General features: G+C 31.1%; 1 protein-coding gene and 1 long non-coding RNA gene across 10 annotated transcripts in view; one reads left to right on the forward strand and one right to left on the reverse strand.

Annotated features, from left to right (window-relative positions):
• Positions 1–25,773, forward strand: part of Atp8b (ATPase phospholipid transporting 8B) — a 50,550-nt gene that overhangs the window by 6,192 nt on the left and 18,585 nt on the right. For 6 of the 9 annotated variants that reach the window (XM_083097399.1, XM_083097403.1, XM_083097404.1 and 3 more), the window contains exon 2: positions 15,884–16,674. Coding sequence is in view for 1 of the 9 variants with exons in the window: in XM_083097408.1 (XP_082953534.1) it covers positions 16,641–16,674 (34 nt within the window). In the remaining 8 variants the exon portion in view is untranslated. Of the gene's footprint in view, positions 1–6,440; positions 7,422–15,883; positions 16,675–17,622; positions 18,512–25,773 lie in introns of those variants that run through there. The other 3 variants (XM_083097400.1, XM_083097402.1, XM_083097401.1) reach the window with 3 other exon arrangements.
• LOC145970560 (uncharacterized) lies at positions 17,170–19,570 on the reverse strand. The gene is made up of 3 exons (XR_014438530.1): positions 19,477–19,570; positions 18,900–19,237; positions 17,170–18,556 (listed from the first exon to the last, which is right to left on the reverse strand). It is a non-coding gene; the product is annotated as an uncharacterized LOC145970560 (long non-coding RNA).

Consider the following 25,773-nt stretch of genomic DNA (forward strand, 5'->3'; position numbering starts at 1 on the left):
GTTGTTTAATGTTTTAATTGTTAATTATTACAACAATATTACATTATTTAATGATTATGAATTTATTACTTATTGAATTAATTGGGTAACTTTTTTGTATAACGGCTATTTGATAATTACTGAAATATATCTAGTACTTTGATAGTGAAAGTATTCCTATCCATACGCTAAATGTAGACTTTCGTAGTCGGTGCGTTTTGAGTGCACACGCACTCGAATGACGCATTCTTTGCTTGTAGATAAACGCGACTGGCATCATTAGTCTCATGGAATCAATTAGTGGAGCGGTCGACTGAAACTCTCGCGATAACCGACGAATACTGATAGCTGATTGTGCAATTTAGTTTCTATGCGCACTATATGTGCGACTGAATTCATTTCAATAGTCCTATGATACCAGGATGAAATAGAGATTATGCAAAAATATTTGTCAGCTATATATATATAGCAGAGTGGAGAGTTATTAATGCCGTTTCTTATGAATTCTTTATCAATTTGATATTTCCTTTAATAGCAAGAAGTCGGAAAGACAAATTTTTTTATAAAACAATTAAAAATATTTTTTCTAATTAAATTTAATGATAAATTTTCATGTAATTTTTATGTAACGTTTATATATGATAATGTTATAAAAATCTTAAAATTTGAGAAAAGAGTAAAGTACTTAGAGTAAAATATTTTTTTTCTGTATTTAAAAATATTGAAATATAATCATATCTTTTGTTATTTAAGAAAAATATAGTCTAAAAATAGTATTTCAAGAGAGTTAACATGTTACTCCTTTAATTCATGCGATAAGATATCAGTCAAATGAAGGTGCATCCATTTCATATAAAAGTGAACAAATAAACAAAAGTGAAATGGCTTTTCGATATTCGAATCTACTTAATTATCTAATCTTATCCAATAATTAATTTGACATAAATATTGTACGGCATATTTAAAAATTTGATAATTGATTGGAGAAAAGAAACAGTTGTGGCAGAGTTTAATGATTAATAATTTTATCGCGTAACTTTTATTAATCGATTTATTAGCGATTCTTATATAGATTCAAGTAGACTATAGATTTAAATAGTATCTTGGGATCATAGAATCATTTGTTAAATCATTTTCATAACTAACTTCTAAAGAGATATGAACTTGTAAACATTCTAGGACATTGCTCTATTCCATTTTTATTCTGTTTTTTTGTTTTATCTTTTCTGCTTTTACAACTCGTCAGAAAGATTACTTATCGTGTATAGTTTCTACTTCATAAAAAATCGCAAAATCATTTAATGAGATATAATTTTTTATTCTGGTAATGTTGTGCATGGAACTTTTATCATACTATCGATGTACGATTTATCTTATCAGGCTAGATGGTACACTTCTCTCTTTACTAAATCCTCTCATAAATATCACGAACATCTTACATTGGAAAAGAAAATGTGCATCGTCATTTCGAGCATTGAGATTGAATGGTCGCTGTACCATGTATCTGAACTTGAGGTTAGCTAAATTTGAATGTAATTAAAATGTATAACTCAATGTGCCTTTTTTAAGAGTCTTATTTAACTTTCATGAATAAAAAACATATTTAGAAATTCATGCGTAAATGCGTGATGTAATTGCTACAGAGCAAATAGTATAATAATACTATAAACGGTTTTCTACTCAAGCTTTAACATAACTTCACATGAAGCAATGTTTTTAGTACTTTGCTGCATTTTGTATTTCTTCTTAAAAATGTATACATGTGAGATCCCTTATCAAAATATTAATTTATATAATATGCGCGTTTTTGCATTAAAAAAGTTTTTTATTATATTATGCAATATTTGATTGCATTACAATATTATTTTTTACAAACAATTGGTAAAATTTTATTGCAATAAATGTGAACATTAAATTATTACATTTTTATAGTGAAATATTTTTATTCTGTATACGTGGTCAAATTAATAGCTGCACATTTATCGGATACTGTTCCTAATAACATTCAAACTAATAATAGCAAGTCGTTCTTAAAATGTCATTCAATTTGCCCACATATATGATGTAACCTTTAAAGAAGTTTGGCATTATCTGCAAACAAGATTTTGAAATAATGAAATAGACATATTTTACGTGTATCACAAAGAGGATTTTCTATTTCATTTTTATTGATAATACTTTCGAAACAATGTAGCAATTTTATACATAGAGAAAATTGCAAATAGTAATGTACATCAGTATGTTAAAAATCGCAAAATCATGTATAGCTGAAGTAAACCACACTGAAAAAAAATTTTGGATAAATCTATGAGATGCATTTAGTAATGCATTTTTTGAAATATTTAGTTTTTATCATCAAGTATGATAATAATAACAAAATATTTAGTAATAGTTATAAACATTTTCCAAAAATAGTTATAAATATTTTACGTTTAATTGAGTTCACTAAATATTAAAAATAATTAAATAATTTCGTCTTAATCACCTATACGTTTAGTTGAAATTATTTCACCACAGCGGTGGGTAACATTGATCAAGTTTGGATTATTATAATCAAGCCTTTTTTCCAGTGCAGTTTACATGTAGTAAACTTTGATATAAATCAGATTGTGTGATCTTTAGATGTATCAGTGCTAAACAGACATTATGGCTTTACATCCAAATTTATGACTTTTTTCGCGTTAGTTGATTTTCAAAATTTGATTACTTGAAACTATAAAGTCGCACTTTAGATAGATCTTAACTTACCAAAAAATATATTTTCTGTATTAATATTAAAAAAAAGTCTTGTCTAAAAATTTTTAAACTTTAAATTAACGATATATTATTTCTCATAAGTAACAAATATATGTATATAACTGCTCCGTTAACAAATAAAGTTGTTACATAAATCTGGTAACTTTGCGACTGCCTTATCGTCTTGATGCTAATCTTTGTTATCGCGCATGTAATAAAGAAAGCTCAGGTTAGGTCGCATTTAGCTTGAATAAACGTCAGCTAAGCTAAATGGAACAGTATCTATCATTGGCTGCCGCACCCTTCCTATCTCCGGCCCTACCCTTTCGGTCATCACATAAGGGTTGTTCCGGTTACTTTGAAAAGTCGCCGTTTTCTAGAAGCTGATATATTCCGGCATTATAATCTTTATTGGATACAGTCACGGATGGCAATCTGAAACTTTCTGATCATATGCTTGACAACTATTGTAATATTTGAACACTTATAAAATATTTTTATTGCGTAAAATGAGCTCTATGCAAATTGTGTGCTGACTCATAAAGTAAGATATACATGTATATCTAACTTTATGATATAGATACTGTAAGATATATATAGTATATCTTGTACAAATTAATTTGATTAACTAATATCAAAATTAAAATTAAAATCATGCTCATAAAACATGCAATATAATTATTTCATTTAAAATAGATTATTATAAAAACTGATTAATTTTGAAAATAATGATTGTAATCGCGAAATATATTAATATTAATCAATAATTAATATCAATCAGTTATAAGTGATAATTAAAATTAATACAAGATTAATAATATAATTAAAATTAATAATATATAAAAATTAAAATCGATCTCAGAAGCACACACACATGGATAAATAGTTCGTAATTATGCATTAAATTGCTATCGATTTGTTCGCATTTCTGTGACATAGCGGTAGCTTCTGTTATAAACCGTATATTGACTTCGCGTATTGTGATAAATGATCGATCCGACTTATAAATCGCGCAATTAGGCATGGACAGATTATCGCTTTTTCTCGCCATCAATGCTATTAACTATGAAAATGAAGCGCTTGATTGTCAGAATTCGGTGGCGAATCATGGCAGTCGTTATTCCTTTATCATAAGCACAGTGGGGATTCTATGATGTTATCTTGATATTAGGGATTGGATATTAGGGCGAAGTTGATGTCACTTTGCAAAATCGCGTTGAATGCGTAGGCTAGACACGTCTTTATTACGCTCGTACAATAGATATCTATCTGCTATAGTTCCACGACAAATTATCACTTTCATTAATCGTTCGACAGTGTTCGATTGTAACATTTATCATTATTTTATTCGCGACATAAACCGATTATAGATTATTAATTTATTAGATGCAAATTCTTTCATTGACAGAATCGTTCTAATTGACTCATGGATAATTAAAACACGTGATTTTTGATATTTTACATAGATACAATTCTAGTAAGTAATAATAATGAAGTGCAATTTATTTAATTAGATATCAATAAAATTTTTAGTCGAATATATTAATACGCTTAAATAATTTTAACAAAGGAATATTAAAGAATATTAACTATTTTTAATGATATTACTTACATTGATTATATTACTGTGAGTCTAATAATCCGATTATATATTACTATGACAATCTGAGAAGTAATTTTAAATCTATTTTATGTTGTTAGGAAACATTAAATGTGGAAATTATCACATGTGAGAGATCAATACATATATTTTACAATATGCCTTGTAATAATCGTCAGTTTGAATATATGTAATCATAAACTTAGTTGATCGACTTTATACTTTTGCATAAAATATTTCATTGACTGACTTGCTGTTATGTGCATGAGGTAATAGCATTCATTTATATCTATGATGGGGCATTATGAAAATCTTATGGAATATAATATCTTATATAGGTACTATATATGTTACATTTTCTTACAATTAATTATATATTTTATCAAATAAAATTTTTGCAAGCTGTCGAATCACACGTATTATTAATAAAAATGTTATTATATAATGTGTTTAAAATGGGGCAAAATTGTCTCAGATATCATCATGATTGTGAGGATTGCGTGCTTATTTTCATCTATTTTTGAAACGCATCTATAAATCACATTTTTAGAGAGAATACAAGATTGCGAATCTTAATTCATTCTCTGACGACAAGGCTTAATTGAATTAGCATCGTTCTTTGTCAGACAAATGAAAGTGTCTTAGCGATGATGTATCATCGCTGCTAGATTTGAAGTGCTTGTCTTGACATAAAAGCTGAAATGCGTGTCTGAAAAACTTGTAGGGGCTGACGATAACACGTGTCATTGAGATTTTCATCTTTTGTCACGCGATGAGTTCCCATTATTCTTTCTCTACCGAATTATTCATTAATATTGTATACTGACTCGTTGAATAATACAATCGCACTTTCGGACATTTCCGCAAAAAATTAATTATCGACTTGACTCGTAGAAACCACGTGTAATACAATACTGTCGCGATATGAAATATCTAATGCTCAATTAGTTAAATTAATATGCTATCAACACGCATCAGAAAAAATATTGTTTAAATTAATCAGTTTTCTTTCAATGGAAGATTTTTTTTTAAATTTTTTATCATCTGTGAAATTGACCTTTGTGTGCTTTTTTGTTTTTATAACGGATAGAAATATTTCTTTACCATTTATTGAATTACTTATTGCATAAACTTATAATTAGTATGCATTATGGCTTCGATTATAAATAAAATTATTATAAAAATAATTACATAGAAATAATTACATAGAAATAAACAAAATATTATTATTTTCTAAATTGAAAACTTAGTTAATTAAAAGTGGAATACCAAGTTTGTATAATTTTTTAAATATTATATTGCTGTTTTATGACACCTGAGAGATTAGAAAATATAGATTTAACATGGATACATGCAATTTTAATATTGACATACTTTGGGGCATTGTTGGGGAAAATGTCGCGGATTGGTATTTCTAAAATGTCATTTGTGTCATTAGTATATTAAGAATGGTATTTCAACACTTTGTTACTTTCAGTGACCTAGCTTCGATTTTCCCAGACGCTTTTGTGTACTAAGAATCTTGCTTCTACTTGGCGCTTTGAATATTTTATCATTAATTGCTAAAACGATATTTTTGTTATTTTACAACGAGAAAATAAATTATATTTAATCGACATAGTTGGAAACATAACTTTTTGCTTTTAATTTTTTTTTAATTTATTTATAAAATTTTTTATAAAAATTATGTTCCTTTTTGCTGTTTATTTGGATTATATTTGATTTTATATAAAAATCGCGGATTCTGACAATTTATGCAATAAAGACATCACTTTATAATATAATTAAAACACGATATACTATTGTAAAGATGAGAAAAGTGTAACGGAAAAATGTTTTAAATTTATTATTTCTAAATTTATCGTAGGTATTACATCCTATATGCAAATTAGGATTTTATCTTACTCTTATATTTTATTTGAATAATTATTTTTTACACGATACATTTCAAGACATAATCGATTGTTTTAATTTGACAAATTGCAATTAATTTTCTAAAAAATTAATCGACTTTCTAATAACTGTTCTTGTTGCGAAAATGTGCGCCTCGTCGGCATCGCGCATCGTCGGCTTTTCATAGAGCTCGACGTCGCGACGCTCGCCCGCTTCAATCGCCTCGTCAGTCGAGCACGACGCGCGCCTCCGCACGGTCCGGTCTATCGCGCGCCCGGCAAATCTCGAAGAGTGAACCTCTCCGTCTCCCTCTAGGCACGAGCCGTCGCGACACGCGATCAACATTAACGTACGTGACCGGATGCGAGGAACAGTGACGAACGATAGTTCCGAGAGCCTTTTCTACTCGTGAAGACACTGTCGATTTCAGCCGGGTAGTTTCCGATATTTCCAATCTCGCAGGAGCCCGGGGATTTACGGAGCATTCGGTGAATTCTATCGAAACGTTGCAAATGTCAAAGAACGAAATTATTACATCGCCGCCAGATATATATTTGGGACGCTAGAGAGACCCGATCGTATCTTTCGATTGACTGGCGCTCAAAGCTTGCGCCGCTTTTCTAATCGAACGATCGTGGCGCGCAAGGTCGCGAGCTTTTTCGAACGGGGCGTCTGGTATTGGTGAATTTTTTACAACGATATAAAATAACTGCCGACGCTTTCCTCGCGAAGAACAAAGTCGAAAAAGAGAAATCGTGGTTTCGCGAGGTGAAAAGGCGACTCCTCAAGTTCGATCGAATTTATTCTTCTCGTCATTGATCATCTAATCGAAGATCTTCGCGTAATCCTGACCCTGCGATTTAATCGGTTGCACCGAGTACATGCCGGAAGCGGCGTGCAAAGTATCGATATATATGTAAATATCGAGAAAGAAAGAGTGAAACGAAGTCAGTGCGACAGTCATTCAACCGCGAGCGAAAAGTTTCTGTTGGAAATTCCATCATGATACGATGCCGGTGAAATGACGTAGACGAGGGCGGCGATCGTCAGAGAAAGTTATGGATTGTTTGAGACACGAACTGGACTGAGACTTTATTTTGTGGGTGTGCGAAGAAGAAGTGTGCGAAGGGCGAATTTCTTCCGAGAGTCACGAGCGAGCGCTAAATGAAAGTCTTACTATGCTAAGATATGATGATGAAGAGCCGTCTTCAAGGTGAGTGTTCGCGTGAACTTGTTTATCGCTTTCGTGTAGAACATGTGATCTGAAGAAAGTTATGAGAATGATTTACATCGAGATTTATTTCATCGTATATTACATACAGTTACTATTTTAATTCCTATTTTTCTATGGAATTATAGATTTATAAGTTATTCAGTTTTTATGATATTTTCTGTGAAACAAAATGATCGCGACGATAGAAGCGTTTAATGTACATACTATATTACTTGTCGAATAATTTAAATAAATTTTATTTAAGCGGAAATGTGGTACTTCTCATGAATGCAAACAGATAACAAGACTGTTATTTTTCAATTAATTATTTTTTTTAATCTTTTTAATAGAATTTTCACTTTAAGTATAGTTGCCAAGATATTCAATTTCAGAGTTTAAAACTTGAAAAATTATAGTCTTCGAGTTGCCCTAGATGGAAGATTATATCAATGAGAAAATCGTTCTGTTCAACAAATGCATTTATCTTTTATAGCATTCGAAATACTGTACATATCAGAGTAATTTACATATTATCTTTTAATTTCTGATTTGCATTTTATAAAAATAAATTTACATAAAAGAAAATCATAATTGAATTTGCTTCGTGAATATAAAAATTACTTTCACAATATTCTAAGAACGGTTGCTCAATATTGTTCGTGGCCATTGAAAGATCAATGAAGTGACAATGTCACTTGTATCGCGCAATATATATATATTACGCTTTCTTGGATGCACATATAAATCTCTCTTATGGACAGTTAGATATATGTACATGAAAAGCGTGCATGTGAGTTTACATAAGAATCTTCATTAAGCTAGTATTCCCATTACGGGGAATCAAGTTCAAATGTATGACATAAATTAAATTGTAAATTTGTCATTTTAGACACATATTTATCGCTCCTATTAATTAGCAGGAAATTGATATTAAAGTTGGGAATTGGAGGTAACATCACGCTAGCATTTTTACTTTTGAAAAATACTTATATAATGGAATTATGAACAAAAATGAATATACCAGAATTAATTATTAATTAATTGTTTAAAAATAATGCAAGAAAATTTCAAAAATTCTAAATTTTTATAGATATATCAATATGGAATATTATTTATAATAACAAAAGGATTATAAATAAAAAGTCTTCAATTTGACATTAAATTATTTTCTAAATTAATTGGTACTGAAATATTATAGTTTATCTCTCGTAGAATATATTTAAAAAATAATCGAAAAAATGCCCATATATCACAAAAATAGTTGCATAAAGGCAATTAATTGAGAAACGTATTAATTTTAAAGAAAAATAATTAATTGTGCATTAATGTAATTTATTCTTATAGTGGTAAACATTGAAACATTGATTATTTTTTAAATTTATATCGCGAGCAATAAATTCTGAACATTATAATATTTCGATAATAATTACTTAGGGAGATAATTTAATATCAAATTTTATTTTTAACTTTTGATCTATTTATTGTTGTACAATTATACTGATGCATTCATATAAATTTTATATTTTTGAAATCTATTTGTAGTATTTTTGAATAATTTATTAGCAATTAGTTCTGTAATGTGTCTTTTTATTTATGATTCTATAAATGTTGAACAGATATAGATTTAGAATATTATATGTTTTTCAAAAGTAAACATGCTAATATATAATGAATATAATATATAATGTTAGATCAACACTATCGTTTTTAATATCAATATCTTAATTAAAAGGAGTAAATTCAAAATTAGAATAAGAATTAGAACTAGAATAATAAATTAGCATTTAAAACTAGAATAATAAATTAGCATTTAGAACTAGAATAATAAATTATTATTTTGCCCCATAACATTTGATTTCTCATAGTAGAGATGCTAGGTTAATGGAGATTACATAAGAATCGCGAGGAGACATTAATGATGCACGAGACGACCATTGACAATTACTCATCTTTATATTGTTTTTTCTCTCAATTACTGCACGAATGATAGATGGAAAACCTTGTGCTTTATATCCATATATCTTTATACGATTTTTGTCTTATTTATGAATTATTAATATAAATGTTTTATTAACGAAATTAATTCCCTCGATATATGTATATTTTTATTAAGAAAGAATTTACAACATCTTCCAAAACAATACAATATATTTGCCAATTTTGAGAGATAAGTTTTTATAATTTCGATCTATTCTCTATAATGATTATATAATCAAAATTTGAGTATTTGAAAAGTAGTTGATTAATGCGAAGAAAAGTTAACAGTGAGAATCTGGCCGAATGCCAATCGTGATCTCATCAACATATGTATGCATCGTACACATTACTTACAATAAACTTACGTTACTTGTGAGAGAATTTTGTTTCAAAAATAAGTCTTGTAATCTTTTTTATGTTTTTTACGCTTTTTTATGATATTTTTGATGCTTATTTTACAAAGTAGGTTAATCCTAAAAACCGAGTAAGATTCTGAATACGCTTTATAAAATCAAAATTATATTTCTTGCTTTTTTTAAATTTATGAATAATAAGCAATTTTTTCATATGCTATACAAATTTTGCAAAACCTTTAACATATAATGACATGTAAATATCATGATAATTTAAATATTATGCAATAATATATATGTATATGCGTATTAGCAAATGATAAATAAATTATGTCAAAATCAAATAAAAAATAATCATAAAAATGTTATACATATAAAAATATTACTTTCTCATAAATTTTTGAACGTTAGATATATTATATTTCTTTCTTGTTCTCTGACCACGTATAATTTACCACTGGTTTTATGTGCAAATGTGTTTCCAAATCCCAGCTCAGATTTCAAACTGCAGACGACTTTATTCGTACATAATATGCATGACGTAGCATTCGAAACGGCGACTCAAATTTTTCTATATTCGTAAAAAACATTTCTATTTTTATGTTCGTAATTGTGATAATATTGCAGAAATTTTTCAACGAGTCTCTATTTTATTTGCACTTGAACAATGTAATGATACATGTTAAAAGACTGTGAAAATAACTAGTTGGAATGTATTATTATGATAATATCTAATTATATTTTTTTATATCTTACTTGCGTAACTATGAACTATCCTCGGTCGATAGTTGCATAATCTACTGTTTATGCTGATATCACGGTTATTACAATTGGTATAATCACGAGAGTTAATAGAAATCATGGAAATTGTTTGCAATATGTTTGTGCGAAAAAGAGAATTTGCATTAGAAAACAGTTGTCTTTTATCTGAGTACTTTTTAAATTTTAAGTAGAAAGAAGAAAAGGGAGAATTATCGCGAAATATTAAAATAATGTAATGAAGTTGATGCATTTTATTCATCCAAAATTATTAAAATGTTGCTTATGTTATAAATACGATCAATTTAGAATCTGTGATATAATGGAGCTTGAATTTCGGTTTAAAATTAGCCGAAAGATGTAGAATATGTCATATGATTCACAACATATGATTATCGGCAACATTAAAAAATTGCATTTATTAATATTGTAAAAGAAGTGAATATGAAAGATACTTGCATAAAATTGAATATATGATTACAACAAAAAAGAATAATGTAATAAGGCGATCAAAGATTTGCATATATACGTTGTTAGAATATATATGACGAGCAAACAGGTGGTACATGTACCGTAATGTACACTCTTGTATGAATCTGTTTTTAGAACAATTCTCTGAAACAGTTCATACATATGTTACCTTGTCGCACGTACATTTGCAGCTTTAACCAATTAACTAGAAAAAATAAAATTAATCTGCTCTTTTTCGAACAGCTTATATTTTCTTTTAAGATTTTTCATAAATGCATTTTTTTTAAATTGATAATTTCATAATTTTTAATATATAATAATATAATTTGTAAAACAAATTAAATTGCTCATAAATAGTTTTTTATTCATATAATTGTCGTTATGCAAATTTATATAGTCCAAAGGATAATATAATTACAGTTTCTCTCAGAAATGTATCTGTTTCTTAATGAAAAATGATTTCCGTTAAAAGCATTCCGTTAGAAATATTCACATCCTTCAGTGATAGAATTGTCAATTGAAAAATGGACAAATATTGATATACACGGTGAAACAATAATATTAGTCTTAAAAATTTTTAATGAAATTTCCAAAATATGTTTTTTACATATTGTTTCATGAATATAATATATAAAGATATAAAAATTAATAATTTGTGCAAATTTATAATTAATTATCAATCGATCATTTATATGTATTATCGGCTCCTTTTAGTCGAAAGAATGAATAATCATGCTTTTTATATTTATTTATTCATTGAGAATATATGGCTTCTCCTCTCTTTTCCTATTTTTCTCTTTTATAATGTCTCACGTATGATAATAAATGCAATATTTTCGCATATATTTCATATAATCATCATAAGTTTATATCTTATTCTATTACTCATATTTTACATTTATTTATTTATTATTATATATATTATATCTATATTTTTGTTTCGCGATATATTCTTAATTCTTATTGAATTGCTCATTGAAACGGAACTACTGATTGAGAGGACTAACGATATTTGAGATATTAATATGTTGATTTTTCATTATTTCAATTGCTTCATTATCGTTATATCATATTTCGTATGATAATATATGTATCACCGGAAGATATCTTTATCTGTAACAACGGTACATTAAAATACATTGATATGCGAATGCTTTCGGAAGGTATAAATGCTTATGATCCTATAATAAGTCCAAGTCTCGCTTTTACATGACAATTTGATATTTGGTGATACAGGAGAATCTATGTATTTATTAGATTACAACACACTTGTATTTTTACATACGAATATATCTTGAAAAGAAATTTCGTTAAAAAGTTTTATCGAAATAACTTTTTTTAAGGAAAATGTGATCGATGCGACAGAAATGTTGCACATATTTATAAAGAAATTATTATTATATAGAAATCTTGTATATATTTTAATATTTTATTTGTTTTAATATTTGTACAAGGGAATACCTGTTGATGTAATTTTAAAAAATATTTAAAATTATTTTTTGCCATTTATATATGGCGCGTAACTTTCTTGGAAAGAAGACATATATGATTCGTATTAGTCATAGAGTATAAATACTTGTTAGTAGTTGGCAGATGATTAACGTTACATTATAATTCCATAATTGCTTCCGTTTCCATTACTTTTCCATTTCATTATTTCGCCATAAATCAATTATTTTTTAATTTATTTGACTTTTTGTCACGATATAATGTTATTATTATTTTCCCATTATGATATTGATCGCGGGAACTTTTAAATATTTGGCCATTTGAGCAAAGAAATATTCCAAGTATTGATCCAAAGCGAACTGTGCCTAGTTACACGTGCTGCCATTACTTTACAGTCCACAAGTTGAAAATGAATTTAAGTATTCGCTCAAGTGGCGAACATTCGTTAATAAATTCATCTACGTAAGAATTATATGCGCACATTTATCAAAATTAAATTTAATTAAGATTAATAGTTATACGTACACTTATATTTAAAATTGAAATTTGGAAAATCTTGCCAGTGCTAATTAAATCCTTCGCGCATTATGTAACGTCTCGTTATTTAATATAAGTTTCATATGAATGAGATTTGGTTTATGTATCACACTTATATTCGGAGTACATAATAGTCGATGTATGGTTGCGCATAAACACTAGGAGAAGTAAAATCGATAATATATATTTACTCTCATAATTTATAGAAGCTACATGATTTATGGAAGAAAATCATACAAAATACACTATAAAATTGATTTTGTCCGCTAATCTTTATTATGAAATTAGCAATGCTTGTAAAATCCGTGACGAACGGATATATTAAACGTTAATTGATTACGTTAATCCAATTCTAATTGTAAATGTAAGCCAAGTTTAAGTGCGCTCATGAGTTGGTGTCCGATACTACCTTGGATTGCAGATTTCATTCCGCACACGCCACGCACGGTGTTAACTCAATTATCAACGTACGGATAAAGCATACATTAAAGCCTCATTCATGCCGACAGCTGGAAGCTTCAAACGACGTCACGATTATCCCGCGATATGAAGCTATATGATATTATGAAGCGTTTTTACGTTCTAGCGTTGCGAGATTATCTTCCGTAAAATAATTAATTTTCTATATACTTAATTATATCTTCCAAAAAAGACTATTACTTAGATAAATAGAAAGATAGGAAATAATATATTTTAATATATCTTTTTACTGCAAAAAGTAAAATTCAAAACAGTTATTATTTGGTATTAATACAACGAGAAAGAAGGTTAAAAGAGAAAAATCTTGTGATAATATTCGAGCCATACATTTTCATGATATTAACCCTTGACCGTTTCTTCACAATCTCCGATCAAACGCACGTGTGATTCTCGAAGAAGTGCACGCGAGGCTTAAACTGTCGCCTGCACCGAGTCTATAACACAAGTTCTTAACTTACGTCTCCGAAAAGGAGTTTATCGCGAACGGCAAGCAATCATTTGTGAATAAACGATTCCTTGCCGTTCGCAGACACGTCAGACGCGACAAAACTTTGCTGTATGAATCAAGGATACGTGAATACGTAACGAGGGTGGTAGTTGGCACGACTTTGCTTCGATTGACCATCGGTTTATATATTGTCGGTTTGGTTATACCGATGCGTCCTTGAGATATGCGATTGAGAACTGGATTTCATTCGTTCCATATTCCATATTCATCAACTTACAATTAGCCCCTTCTCTCGTGAGTGATAGCCGTTAACATAATTCTTGTTCGTTACGTATCTGATAAGCATTTTAGTCGTGCATGGATTAATCAGCTTGATATTACATTCCACATGGCATAATAATGCTAGCATCTTAATATTTAATAATTAAGATCTGATTCGATTATATTTTTAGATAAATTAATTAAATATTCATTTATCAAAACTCTACACAAGCTCCAGTCTGTAAAACTTATAATATTCTTTCATGTTTATTTTTTTAATTTTTTCTGGAGTTACATAATATTTCATTAAAGTTCATTAGTTTACTAATTTACTAATTTTCTGGAACCACATAATATTTAATTAAAGTTCATTAGTTTACTAATTTATTCAATGTAACAGAATTATTTATGAGGGAATAATTTGAAGATAACTATAATCTAATATTCGATATTAATCAAATTATTTAGAAATAATACATTGTGTATTTTGTATTTAATACAAACAAGTATGATGAAAAGATCAATTCAATAATTAACTAAAATAACGCATAAATGATAATTGATGTGATTGTTATCAACGTGTATTTCTATCATGAATCTATAATTCAATCTATAACTCAGTACATAAATTATTTCGATAATATATCCATATGTTTATTTATTATTATTTATTTATTAATTATTTATTTTTTATATAGAAACAATTAATCGAATTTGTAATCGATAAAATGCGTAATAATAAATTAATGAGATATTTACACATAATTTATCAATTTATTAATTCTCGAAAAAAAACAAACAAATAATACTTCTGATATCTACTAATTCACATACATGTTCACGCAATGTTAGAGATAAAAGTTATAATCGATTCTCATATAGATTCGTTAAAATTATGAACGCATTTGTATTATAGTAGCGTAGTATTAAATTGCTTATGGCAAAAGATTCAAATAATGTATAAATGATATAAAATGAATTATTGTTGTTAGTTTGTAAAATATCGACTTTTATGACGAAGATTATACTAATTAAGTAGAAAAATATTATTATTCTACTTTAACTTAATAATTTATTATTTATTTAATAATATATTACTTCGTGAATTTTTTGTTATGCAATAATTTATAACAGTGGTTATAGCTTTATCGTGGTATTCGGATGTTTAATTATTCGTGCATATGTCATATGATATATTATACATTTGGACTGTTCTATATCGTTGCGTGGCGTTCTTTTAGAAGAACGTCAGCATGTTTGATGCTTCATATATCAAACGTTGTTGAATGGTGTCTTTATACAGACAGATCATCATAGTAAACTGTTCATATTGCCAATGTTTTCTCCAACATTTTTTCTCATTTTATTATCGAATAAAATCAATGTCTTTATTAATCGCTTCTTCCTACTTTCTTAAATAAAATAATTCTTTATAAATATTATATATATATATATATATATATATATATATATATATATTCTCTATATATATTTATAAATAATTCACTTATGTAAATATCTTTAATATCTTTTTTAGAAGAGAGATATAATTTATTTTTTATTCAAAAAAATAAAGTTTTAAATTATGCTATTTATTTTATTATTAGAAATTTTCTATGGGGATTTTTAAAGCGAGAATAAATTTATATAATTGAATGAATAATACTTGATAGTAAGAAAGCTAAGCAATACTTTCGAATTTTGATTGCGAGTTTTCCTTGTTGCAGTCTGCACCCACGAGACCTAATAACGTGGGAACCGATCGGTGAGACTTGGCGGCGTGCGAGGGTGGTGTCCGCGGGCATCACCGAAAGCTGGGGCATCTCGAGGACGAGGAGGAGGTCCTGGAGGAGAAGGTGGCCCGCAGGCGGGACGGAAGGTCGGAGGTGACTATCCACCCCACATGGACACCACCCCCAAAGGACCCCCCGTACCCCCCACACCGGATATCCTGTCGCCATTATCTCGCCGCGGAATATCCGACTTGAGCATCGTTCTGGTGCCGCTACGCCAGGCCTTACGTCGCCGTCAACGCTGTCGAATATCCAGCAGGAGGCCTCCTTCATTGCTTTTGAGAACGTCATCTTCATTAACGTCGTTTCCGTCACCTACGTGCCTCGATCCTCTTCGTCCTCTGTGCCCCGTGACAGAAAGACCGCCGATCCGTCGTCGTTTCTTCAGTGTCTTGGAAAATAAGTATCGCGCTCGAAGATCGTCCATCGCTGCTGGCAGTGAGACGATCTTGTTCGAAGATAACGCGACGACGTTGAGCACTGATCACCGGACAAACGGAAAATTTTGTACGTTCCACGTTTTTATATCGCATCGACGCGCGTTTGATGCCCACTTTACAATAGCCGACCAGCGTCGCACCGGGAGATCGCATCGTCTAACGGTTGTCATCTTCTGCGTCGGCGAACATATCGACAGACTCCGTCCACAGAAGCGCCTAACTCGAAAGTACAGCCTAAAACTACGCAAACAATGTCGCGCAGCGCTGCCACACGGCCTATGCAAGGTGAGTGATCCTTATTTATTGACATACGACACATGTCGCATCTTGATGATGCGTCAAAGCGCGACTCGTCTTTCCGCGTTGCCTTATAATAACACTTGTCAGCATCAATGATTCTCATTAGTAACAATGGCATGTACATGTAATAGATGCAATATAACACGTAATACGACATGTTAAGTTGATTAATTTATGTTGATTGATTTTCAATTACTGACTAACTTCAACTTTGTTCCAACCGGAATTATCTTTTTTAATTGAGTAATAATTTCTTTACACATCAATTTTGCCCTCAAACCCTTCAAATGACCAGACTATATATACTTTTGCGGAAGTACTGTATGACATTTTTTGCCTGTGCACATTTATTCCATCAATCTTCTGCTATTCAATTTCAGTTTATCTTCTCACTAGGTGCTCTACAAAGAAAACAATCATAATAATCATATTTTCCTACTTATAATAATAGTCATATTTTTCCAATTCTGACAAACAAGAGATTTTAAAAATTAGACATTTAATTCTACGAGTTCCATTTATTATTTCCTCATTTTATATCTGTATTACAATGACACATATGCGAATAATATCCACCACATTGCGCGTGCGTAAATATAAGGAGGCTGTTATTTGCTTTAAATTCATTATTAATCCATTCATTATTATTACAATTCATTATTATTCGCAATTAGTCTTATTCGTATCTTTTCTAAAGCAAAATGTAACTTTTACCGACTCGTGTTATTATTCCGTTAAACGGTTTAAGTTCCCCAATCGTTTATACCATCAGCGTAGTACAGCTGGTAGACGGATCGATCGATCCCCTGGTCGCAGCTGCGTTCGCCGCTGTCAGTGCAGCAGCAACCCTCTTTATCCCCGTAGTCGTCGACGACGTTTGGCATCGTCGTCTCGAAATTTCGCCACGCGTCGCGACGCCGAACGACGCGTGGCGCCGTCGTTGGACGACGCCTCGAGGTCGCGTGAATCTCGACGCCGAACAGCAGCCCCTGTGCGTGTATGCGTGTCGTGCGAAACTGTTCCGTTTCCATCGCCGGGTGAAATGCGCCGCCGTGATCCTTCATCGGAGGAGAGATAGGAACGCGGACACCAGTCCTCGGTGCGTGAGTGCGTGTACGTTCGCAAGCTCCTCGTTATCAATCGGTCGTCTTGTCAAGCACGCGCCGACTCGTCGTCGTTGTCGATTTGCGACTCGGTGCGCTCCCGAGACGATGAAGGTGATGGTAACGATGACGATGATGACAACGACGGTGATGGTGAAGATGATGGTGATGACAGTGCCGATGCCGGTGCAACGTGAAATGAAGAACGGTGTCCGCCCAATCACCGGCTGATCTACTTGCGACTCCGTTATATATTCTACGAAAGGGGAGAACGCGTATCTTGTGAGTTATGACGATAACGACGATGTAATCACCCGGACGTCTGTTTCGCTGTCGTCATCGGTCGACATCTTGCCCGCGTTTTCGTCTTAATCGTGCCGCGAATCATACCAATGTCAAACGTAGCAGCAGACGTTTTCAGCGATATGATGACGAAGGTATCATGATACGGGTTCGCTATCACATCTGCCGACGTCATCATATCGTCCTCGTCCTTTGCGTAATAATCGTGGGTGGCAATCGAAGGCTTTGTCGTTTGATAAGGACGTTGATACGATTGCATGACGAGTCTGATTTGTCATCTGACAATCCTCTTCCGCGTTGGCCCGCGTATACGCTCGGGAAACCAACGTTGACCTCATCGCGACGGCGATCGATTGCCGTTTAAAAGCCTCTCGGGCGTTCATACGCGCCTTGTCGTCGCTGCACGCGCTTACGCGGTAAGGCTCCTTCTCTTTCTCGATTTCACATTCCTTCTCCTTCTTCTATAATATTAATAAAGTTGAACTTTTTTTAAAAAAGAAGTACTATGACAAAAATAAATTAATTGGGGAGAAATTTATATTTAATTATTAAAAATTTATTTTAATTAGAAAGCGAATATAGATTACATTGTAGACATTATTTTTATTGTTTTATTGAAGAAATTAATTAATTAGAAAAATTATTTTTTTCTTTTTTTCTTTTGGAAGATGTTGATTAGATCTTAATTGCTATTGTTTTAGAAATTAAGATCTAATCAACATCTTCCAAAAATTTCATGAAATTTTGTTGAAAAGGGAAAATTAATTAATTTCAGTTAAACAAGGAAAATCGATTGCTTTTTACTTTTACTTTTTTTATGAAGATTAAGTTATTGATGAAATCTATCGGTTTCGTGAACTAAAAAATTAATTTAGTCCAGTTGAATGAAAAATATGACTTAAATTTTTCTTTTTATTAGATCGAGTAATTGGAGTCTTCCGTATATAGAGTTTTTCCTTCTTATTCTTTCACTCAGTCTCGATATCGTTTTTTTTCTTTCTGTGTCTGGATGTCGACCATTAGAACGATGTCGACGAGGCCTTCGTAGCGAGTGAAGTCGTCGCTCCTTCGAAGATGACGAATGGAAAAGTACCATACCGCTTATTGAAATCGAAGAGATCATCCCTTGCGGTCGAGAAAATCTTCAAATTGAAGGGAATGGAGAGAAATTTAGACTTATTTCAAAAGAGACGTAACATTAAGGGGATCTTTCTCGAGGGAAGCGAGAAAAAAATAACGAGCAGATTATTTATGTATTTTTGTTTTTTACTTTTTTTTATTAATCTATCTTGAAAAAAAAACAGACAAATATTGAAAAAGGAAAGTGAGAAAAAGAGATATTATCAATCGCGTTTATCAAGTGCAAAATTCTCGCTTTCACCTGAGGATGAAAAGTAGGTTACTCAATCTTTTCGATTTTACAGCTGCATTTGCGTGTCTGTCGATCGATAAACCGCAGGGAATAATGGGACAGGATGAAGTTCGCGTTTTCATTTGAACGTAGTGAAGTTTAATTAATTAGAAATCTTTTCCAGCGTGTATCGCGAAGCGCATCATTTAACTTGTCTTTCACAGCGACATTTATCGGGTCGGGCCGGACATAACCCGACCTTGTAAACGTATTTGCTGAAAGAAATTATGTTAACGTAACGATGTAAGGTTTTCCTCGGAGAAGTTTTTCGTACAGCCGTCTCGTCGGAAATGGGAGCGCCGTTCATGCCATGTGTCGTTAATCATATCTGTCGGGTGCTTTATGAACGCACACGCGATCAATAATAAACACGCAGATGGACAATCAACTAGTGGCTGAATTATTGCAAGGCTATGAGTAAATAGACGATTCATTGAGAATTCTATTATATCTTGATCGAAAGTGTCGATCGTAAGATCACCGGAGTAGCAGGGAGACAAATCGTTGATTTCGTATAAGTAAAGCCGTCTAATTTTTACTGAAAATGAATTTTCAGTATCGTAAGCGTACGAACATTGTATTCATTATCAGAAGAATCATGCAAATGCATTCACGTATTGTTTCCAATTTTTTAAACATATATTTGTTGTCTTCAAACTTACCAAAGATTATTATGCTAATCATTAATTAATTATTCGAAAAGTAATATTTTCATCGTAGATATTTTTCTTTTATTATCAGAGTAAACAGGAAAGAGATTGTTAGCTGATTTACCGTCTGATACCTATAGATGTAACGACGCAATTTACTTTAATCTCTTCTTACTTAATCGCTTAGCTCATAGTCGATGGAAAACTAGTACTGTGTTATACAGGGTGTCTTCATTTGCTATAATGACCGCTGACATTCGCTGATAACTTTAAAATAGATTTCCGTGTAACGATAATTTGATAGGAGAAACATTTTATCAACGTCGATGGCAATCAACATAAGAAATTAGAGATTTATAATTAAGATATAAATAAACAATTAAAAAAAAAATTGAGTTTCATTAATCGAGTTTAAATCAGTTTAGTCGATTAACTTAAATATTTAAATAAAAAATTTAATCTGAATTTTAATTATTAAGATTTTTTAAGTTGAGAATTAGAGAATTGTTATAAGTTTTTTAATTATAGATTTAATTCCATCAAAGAATTTATCATCATATGACATTCGTTTATGGACATCCTGCATGTAGGGACGCTGATTTACGCAAGACGATGATTCTGCTTGTTGGCCTGGAAAACTTAAACTAGAATGACCTAATAACGCTCGACACTCATAGGGAATATGAGCAGTTCAGTTATTATTAATATCTCATAGCTGGTGTATATGTGCATTGAGATAATCGTTATTTAATATGTTTGATATCTATATGTTATACTACTAATATCTATTATTAATGATGAGTGTACCTATACAAATTCCTATGTTATTATATATATATATATATATATATATATATATCGATTCTATATTAATTTTTTTTATAGATTTTTTATAAAGTAACTATAAAGATAGAAAATATATTAAGCACAAAAAATTCTTTGTAGTAATTATTTATGTATTTTTATTATTATTACTAGTTATTAAACACTTTCTTTAACAAATTAAATTTTCGACAGAATTTTTTTAACAAAAAGATATTGGAGTGCAATCATGGCTTTTTTTAACTTTCTTTTAAATTTCGTTTGTGTGAAAAATCTCTAAAAATATTTCGTCAAATATATTTCGAAATCAGCAAGCTCTCCAATTCTCGAAATACGAGAACGCAGGAAACTTTTTGTAAACAGGCTAATGTCTAGAATTACAAATTTGCGTCATACCGAGAATGAATTGTCGTTTATGTCAATCTATGGATAGAATTATACACAAACGAAAGTAGTTCGAGAGTAGCCAACCAACGATAGGATCGATCGGCTGACTGGAGAAATATACACGTGGAAGAGAAAAAGCAGCCGTGTATATTGACAATCGCGGGAATTTATTAAAAAAGTTCTACGAAGTTCCAGACGGATCTCTTTTTTATGCCTTATGACATAGATTGAAAATTATTTTTACTTCTTGATACTGGCGAAGGGTACTTTACGAGGGGTAAACCGCTGAGGGCATTGCGGTGTACAGATTTGAGGCATTACTGGGCATTGCTTGGGCATTACTTGGGCATTATTAGGTTTTATTGAAGTATTAATGCGTATTATGGACGTTATTAAAGTATTATTAAGTCTTTTCTTCCAAATAATAATTTTAAATTTATTAAAATTTAAATTATTAAATTTTAAAAATTTAGCAGTAATGCCCAGGAATTGGGCATTAATAGGCATTAGTGTACATAATTTTGATCAGCGGTTTACCCCTCGGTACTTTATCTTCGTCTGTGTGAATTGCTGTTGTACAAGATGTAACATCTTCCTATAGAGATATTTTAGTTTATTTACTAGATAAATTATCAGAATTCGAAATTCGAGTTATTATATAAATTTTGACTTTTCATCTAGACTTATGGTGATAAAATGTCGTTGATTGCCATGCGACCTTTTGCTTCCGATGATGTTTGGATGCTCCACTTTTGTATATGCTTTCTGGGAAATTGCGATTTCGCGTGGGTCGTTTCATTATTGTTTCATTATGCGATAATTCGAAAGTGAGCTAGTCGGAATTATGTCCCTTTGACTTTCGGCAGCGGTTCCTATCGTAATGTGACGTATATACGCAATGCGACGTATAATGAAAATAACATTTTTTTTCTTTTTTATTTGTTTTAAAATGCATCTAACAATAATTGCATCTTAATTATTCATTTCATATCAATTGCATGTTACATCTTGATATCATTTTATGCTTGATGTTGTTATATACATATTGCTATGCTATTAAATTATTCTACAGTTTGAAATTAATTTAATATTGAATCTTAGTTGCATTTATCAAGCAAATATTGTATCAAGCAAAATTTTAATTAAATGGATTATTTAGTTTGAAAAAAATATGGGACAAAAGTAGTGTCTGCTTTTGTTTATAAAGCTAATAAATTTGCTTTTGAGAAACATTAAGGGATTTGAGTATTTTTGTAGTCTAGAATAATCGTTAATTCAAATGGATTTACGTTACATCATCGTGCAACACACAATCATAGCATTTCTCATTATCATACAGCTGCATTGTCGGGGGGAGACAAAAAAAGACGCCTGACTCATTATCAGTATGCGCTATTCGTGTGGGTGTATAGAACCGACTGTATCACCAACAAAGCAGGATAATTGAAACGAATGACAGGGCGCCCTGGTCGAGTGCCAATTATCGAATACACACCGCCGTTACTACGGTGCAACGTTAGAGGTGCAAAAAAGTTCTATAGCCAGCATTATATATTGCTCGTGTTTTTCGAAGTGCTTCACTCACGCTTCGCATAAAATGATACAAGTTGCATAACGGATCTCGCAATCAGATGCTGCAAAAAGTGACGATGCATAAGAGTATAATACAATAAGAGTGCGCGACTATATCGGATCTCTCTCTCTCTCTCTCTCTCTCTCTCTCTCTCTCTCTCTCTCTCTCTCTTGAATCTTCTTTTCACGTTCAAGCACGTATCTAGGATTCGTATTTTTGAGAAACTTGTATACGACGATGAAGATAAACAATATTAATCTCACGTATCGATATATCTATTGCATTATTTTATTTTATGATTGAGTCGCAATGTTAATTTTTTCAAACTATCGGAAGTCTTGAGAATAATATTAATTTTTTTATCTAAACTTGCAACACACACATACAAAAGATTCTGCCAATTTTTAATTTCACAACAAGTCTCGGATGCCGGAAATTGTCACGATGATGTAAGCGATAAGAACGCGTTACGTTTATTTCCATTTCACGTTGCTTTCGTATCGATGTATCGGCATTTTGTCATCGAGATGCGATATCGCGAGTCATCGATAACAAAACAGTAACTCCAGCACTTTTGTAATTTAATTCCCATCGAGTTGCGATCTAGATATATCGATGACAGTCTCGGTTATTTTATGATTAAACGATGCCCTGCGCACACCTCGTAAAATTCTCTTTGAGGAGGGAAATAAATACGTGACGCGTGCGCGAAGAGGAAAAAATAAATGGATGTATGTATTTCGGTCGCAAGCTGACACCTCGAAATTGCTCCAAACTTTCTTTTTCTCTTTTTTATCACTCACGTTTTCGACCAGATTAAACTTTTGTTTTCGTGCAGGATAGAATGTCTTCGAAATATATCCTTCTATTTCCGTTCCTACGAGATGGAGAATCAATTAAATCTCAGCTTTAATTGATGTTTATAGAGAAAATTCATCGCTATGCTATTATTGCCCATATTGACCTAACTGCTATGCTATTTATCTAATCTCTGGCATCTATGATTCTCAAAGAAAGTGCCTGATTTCCCTTTATCCAATAAAAGTAACATAAACATTTATATAAATTTGAATAAAAATATAGTAATCTGCCTTATGTAATAGATCAGGATAACAGTCTGCTATAACGGTGAAAAGAATCGTCACGCTAATGCATTTAACGGAAATGGAGTACTCGTTCGTGACTCTATTATCGCCGAAAACTGTGTTTCCAGACAAAATTTAGACGAGATCTTGAAAGCCCCCATTGTAGACTTTCGCGCGTCATACCTTGTTAGAAGATTTGAAACTAATTATGACGAACATACATCCACATCCGTACTCGCATATATAATCACTCTATATTTAGCGTTATGAGTATAGAATGATTTGTGTAAGATTCCTCGGAGTGAGAAAACCGACAGCTGGTTTCATTAAAAGAAAGATCTAAACTTAAGCGCGTCAAGTAGAAAATATATAGTTAATGCAAAAAGAAGAACAATAAATATTAATTTTGTTTATTTTAATATATATTGCTTTAATTATTATTTAGAATTAGTATTTATTTTTAATTAATATATATATGTATATATATAACATTTTTTATTCAACTTAAAAAATTAATTAAGTAAACAATTACAAAGGATTAAAAATTGATATTTTTCTTTTCAAATGTATGTATATTTAATTCGACATAGAAACATACATGATGTCTTTTCTTTTAGTTTTGACGCGTTGAATATTATCAGCGGATATTTGTCACGTTAGATAACACATTCCCTTGATGATACTTCGATACTATATCGGAAACGATTTTTTGGTTGAGCACTATTGTATCTTATGTAAGAGCCGCCCTTTTTACATTCTTTCGGTATGATTAACTGAGTTCGGCATCGTCATGTTTGAAAATGTCGGACTCGAATACGCACGGTCACTATAAAATCCGTTCGCCATTATTTCGGGAGGAAGCCCGGGTATTTTTGTTGCTAGACACGAGAACAGAAGTGGCGACTTTGGTGAACGATGACATCATTTTAGTATTCAGAGATCAAGGACGCTACTTTTCAAAGGATTTGCGCTCGTCAAAGTACACTTCGTGAGAATATTTTTGCTCTTGACGAATACTTTCTCAAAAATCTTTATTATATTTATTAATTACATTAAAAATACATGCATACATTAATAAATTCACTTTTATATTCCTTATTTTTTTTGAGATAAATTTGATATTGATGACTTTTAAAAAAAAAGTAAAACTCAATTAACTTTTTTCATGAATAATCGTTTTATTTTTTTTGCCTGTTTTAAAGTTTTATCGTTAGAAATCGCCCACGAATAAGTAATCTTAAATTTTTATGTTTTTTTGCACTTCCATTAGTCGCGATAAACTTGTTATGGACGAGATGGAAGTGCAGGCGTCTTTTCACAATTCACGATTGTGCCATCTTATTACTTATCCAATGGGTCATTCTAATCTGCAAGCGGAACGAATGCGCCGGTTTCGAAAGTGGTCAATTATTATTTACGCGTAAATAATACAGGTAACTGATTTCATAGGCGTACCATCTAGAATTAGTCAGAAATGGTTTTAGAAAACAGGATACTGCACCGTCATCCGCTTATTATGAGCATCTCCGGTTACTGACATACAAACGTGGCACTTAGCTTATACGTGGGTGGATAAGTGTGCGTTGCAATCCTTTTCTGTGACATGTTTTCGCAAGGATGAAAGAAATGTCTATTTAAGTTTAAGAATAGTTCAATATATATGATAAATACGTGCCGGATATAGAAAGCTATTTCTCTATGTCTATTATTTCGTATCTATAAATTTCATTTACCTATTTAGTTTGACAGT

The sequence above is a fragment of the Camponotus vicinus genome, unplaced genomic scaffold (genome assembly GCF_025532165.1).
Source record: "Camponotus vicinus isolate PSW18456_S1 unplaced genomic scaffold, iyCamVici1.0 SCAF_4, whole genome shotgun sequence".
Classification (NCBI taxonomy): Eukaryota; Metazoa; Arthropoda; class Insecta; order Hymenoptera; family Formicidae; genus Camponotus; species Camponotus vicinus.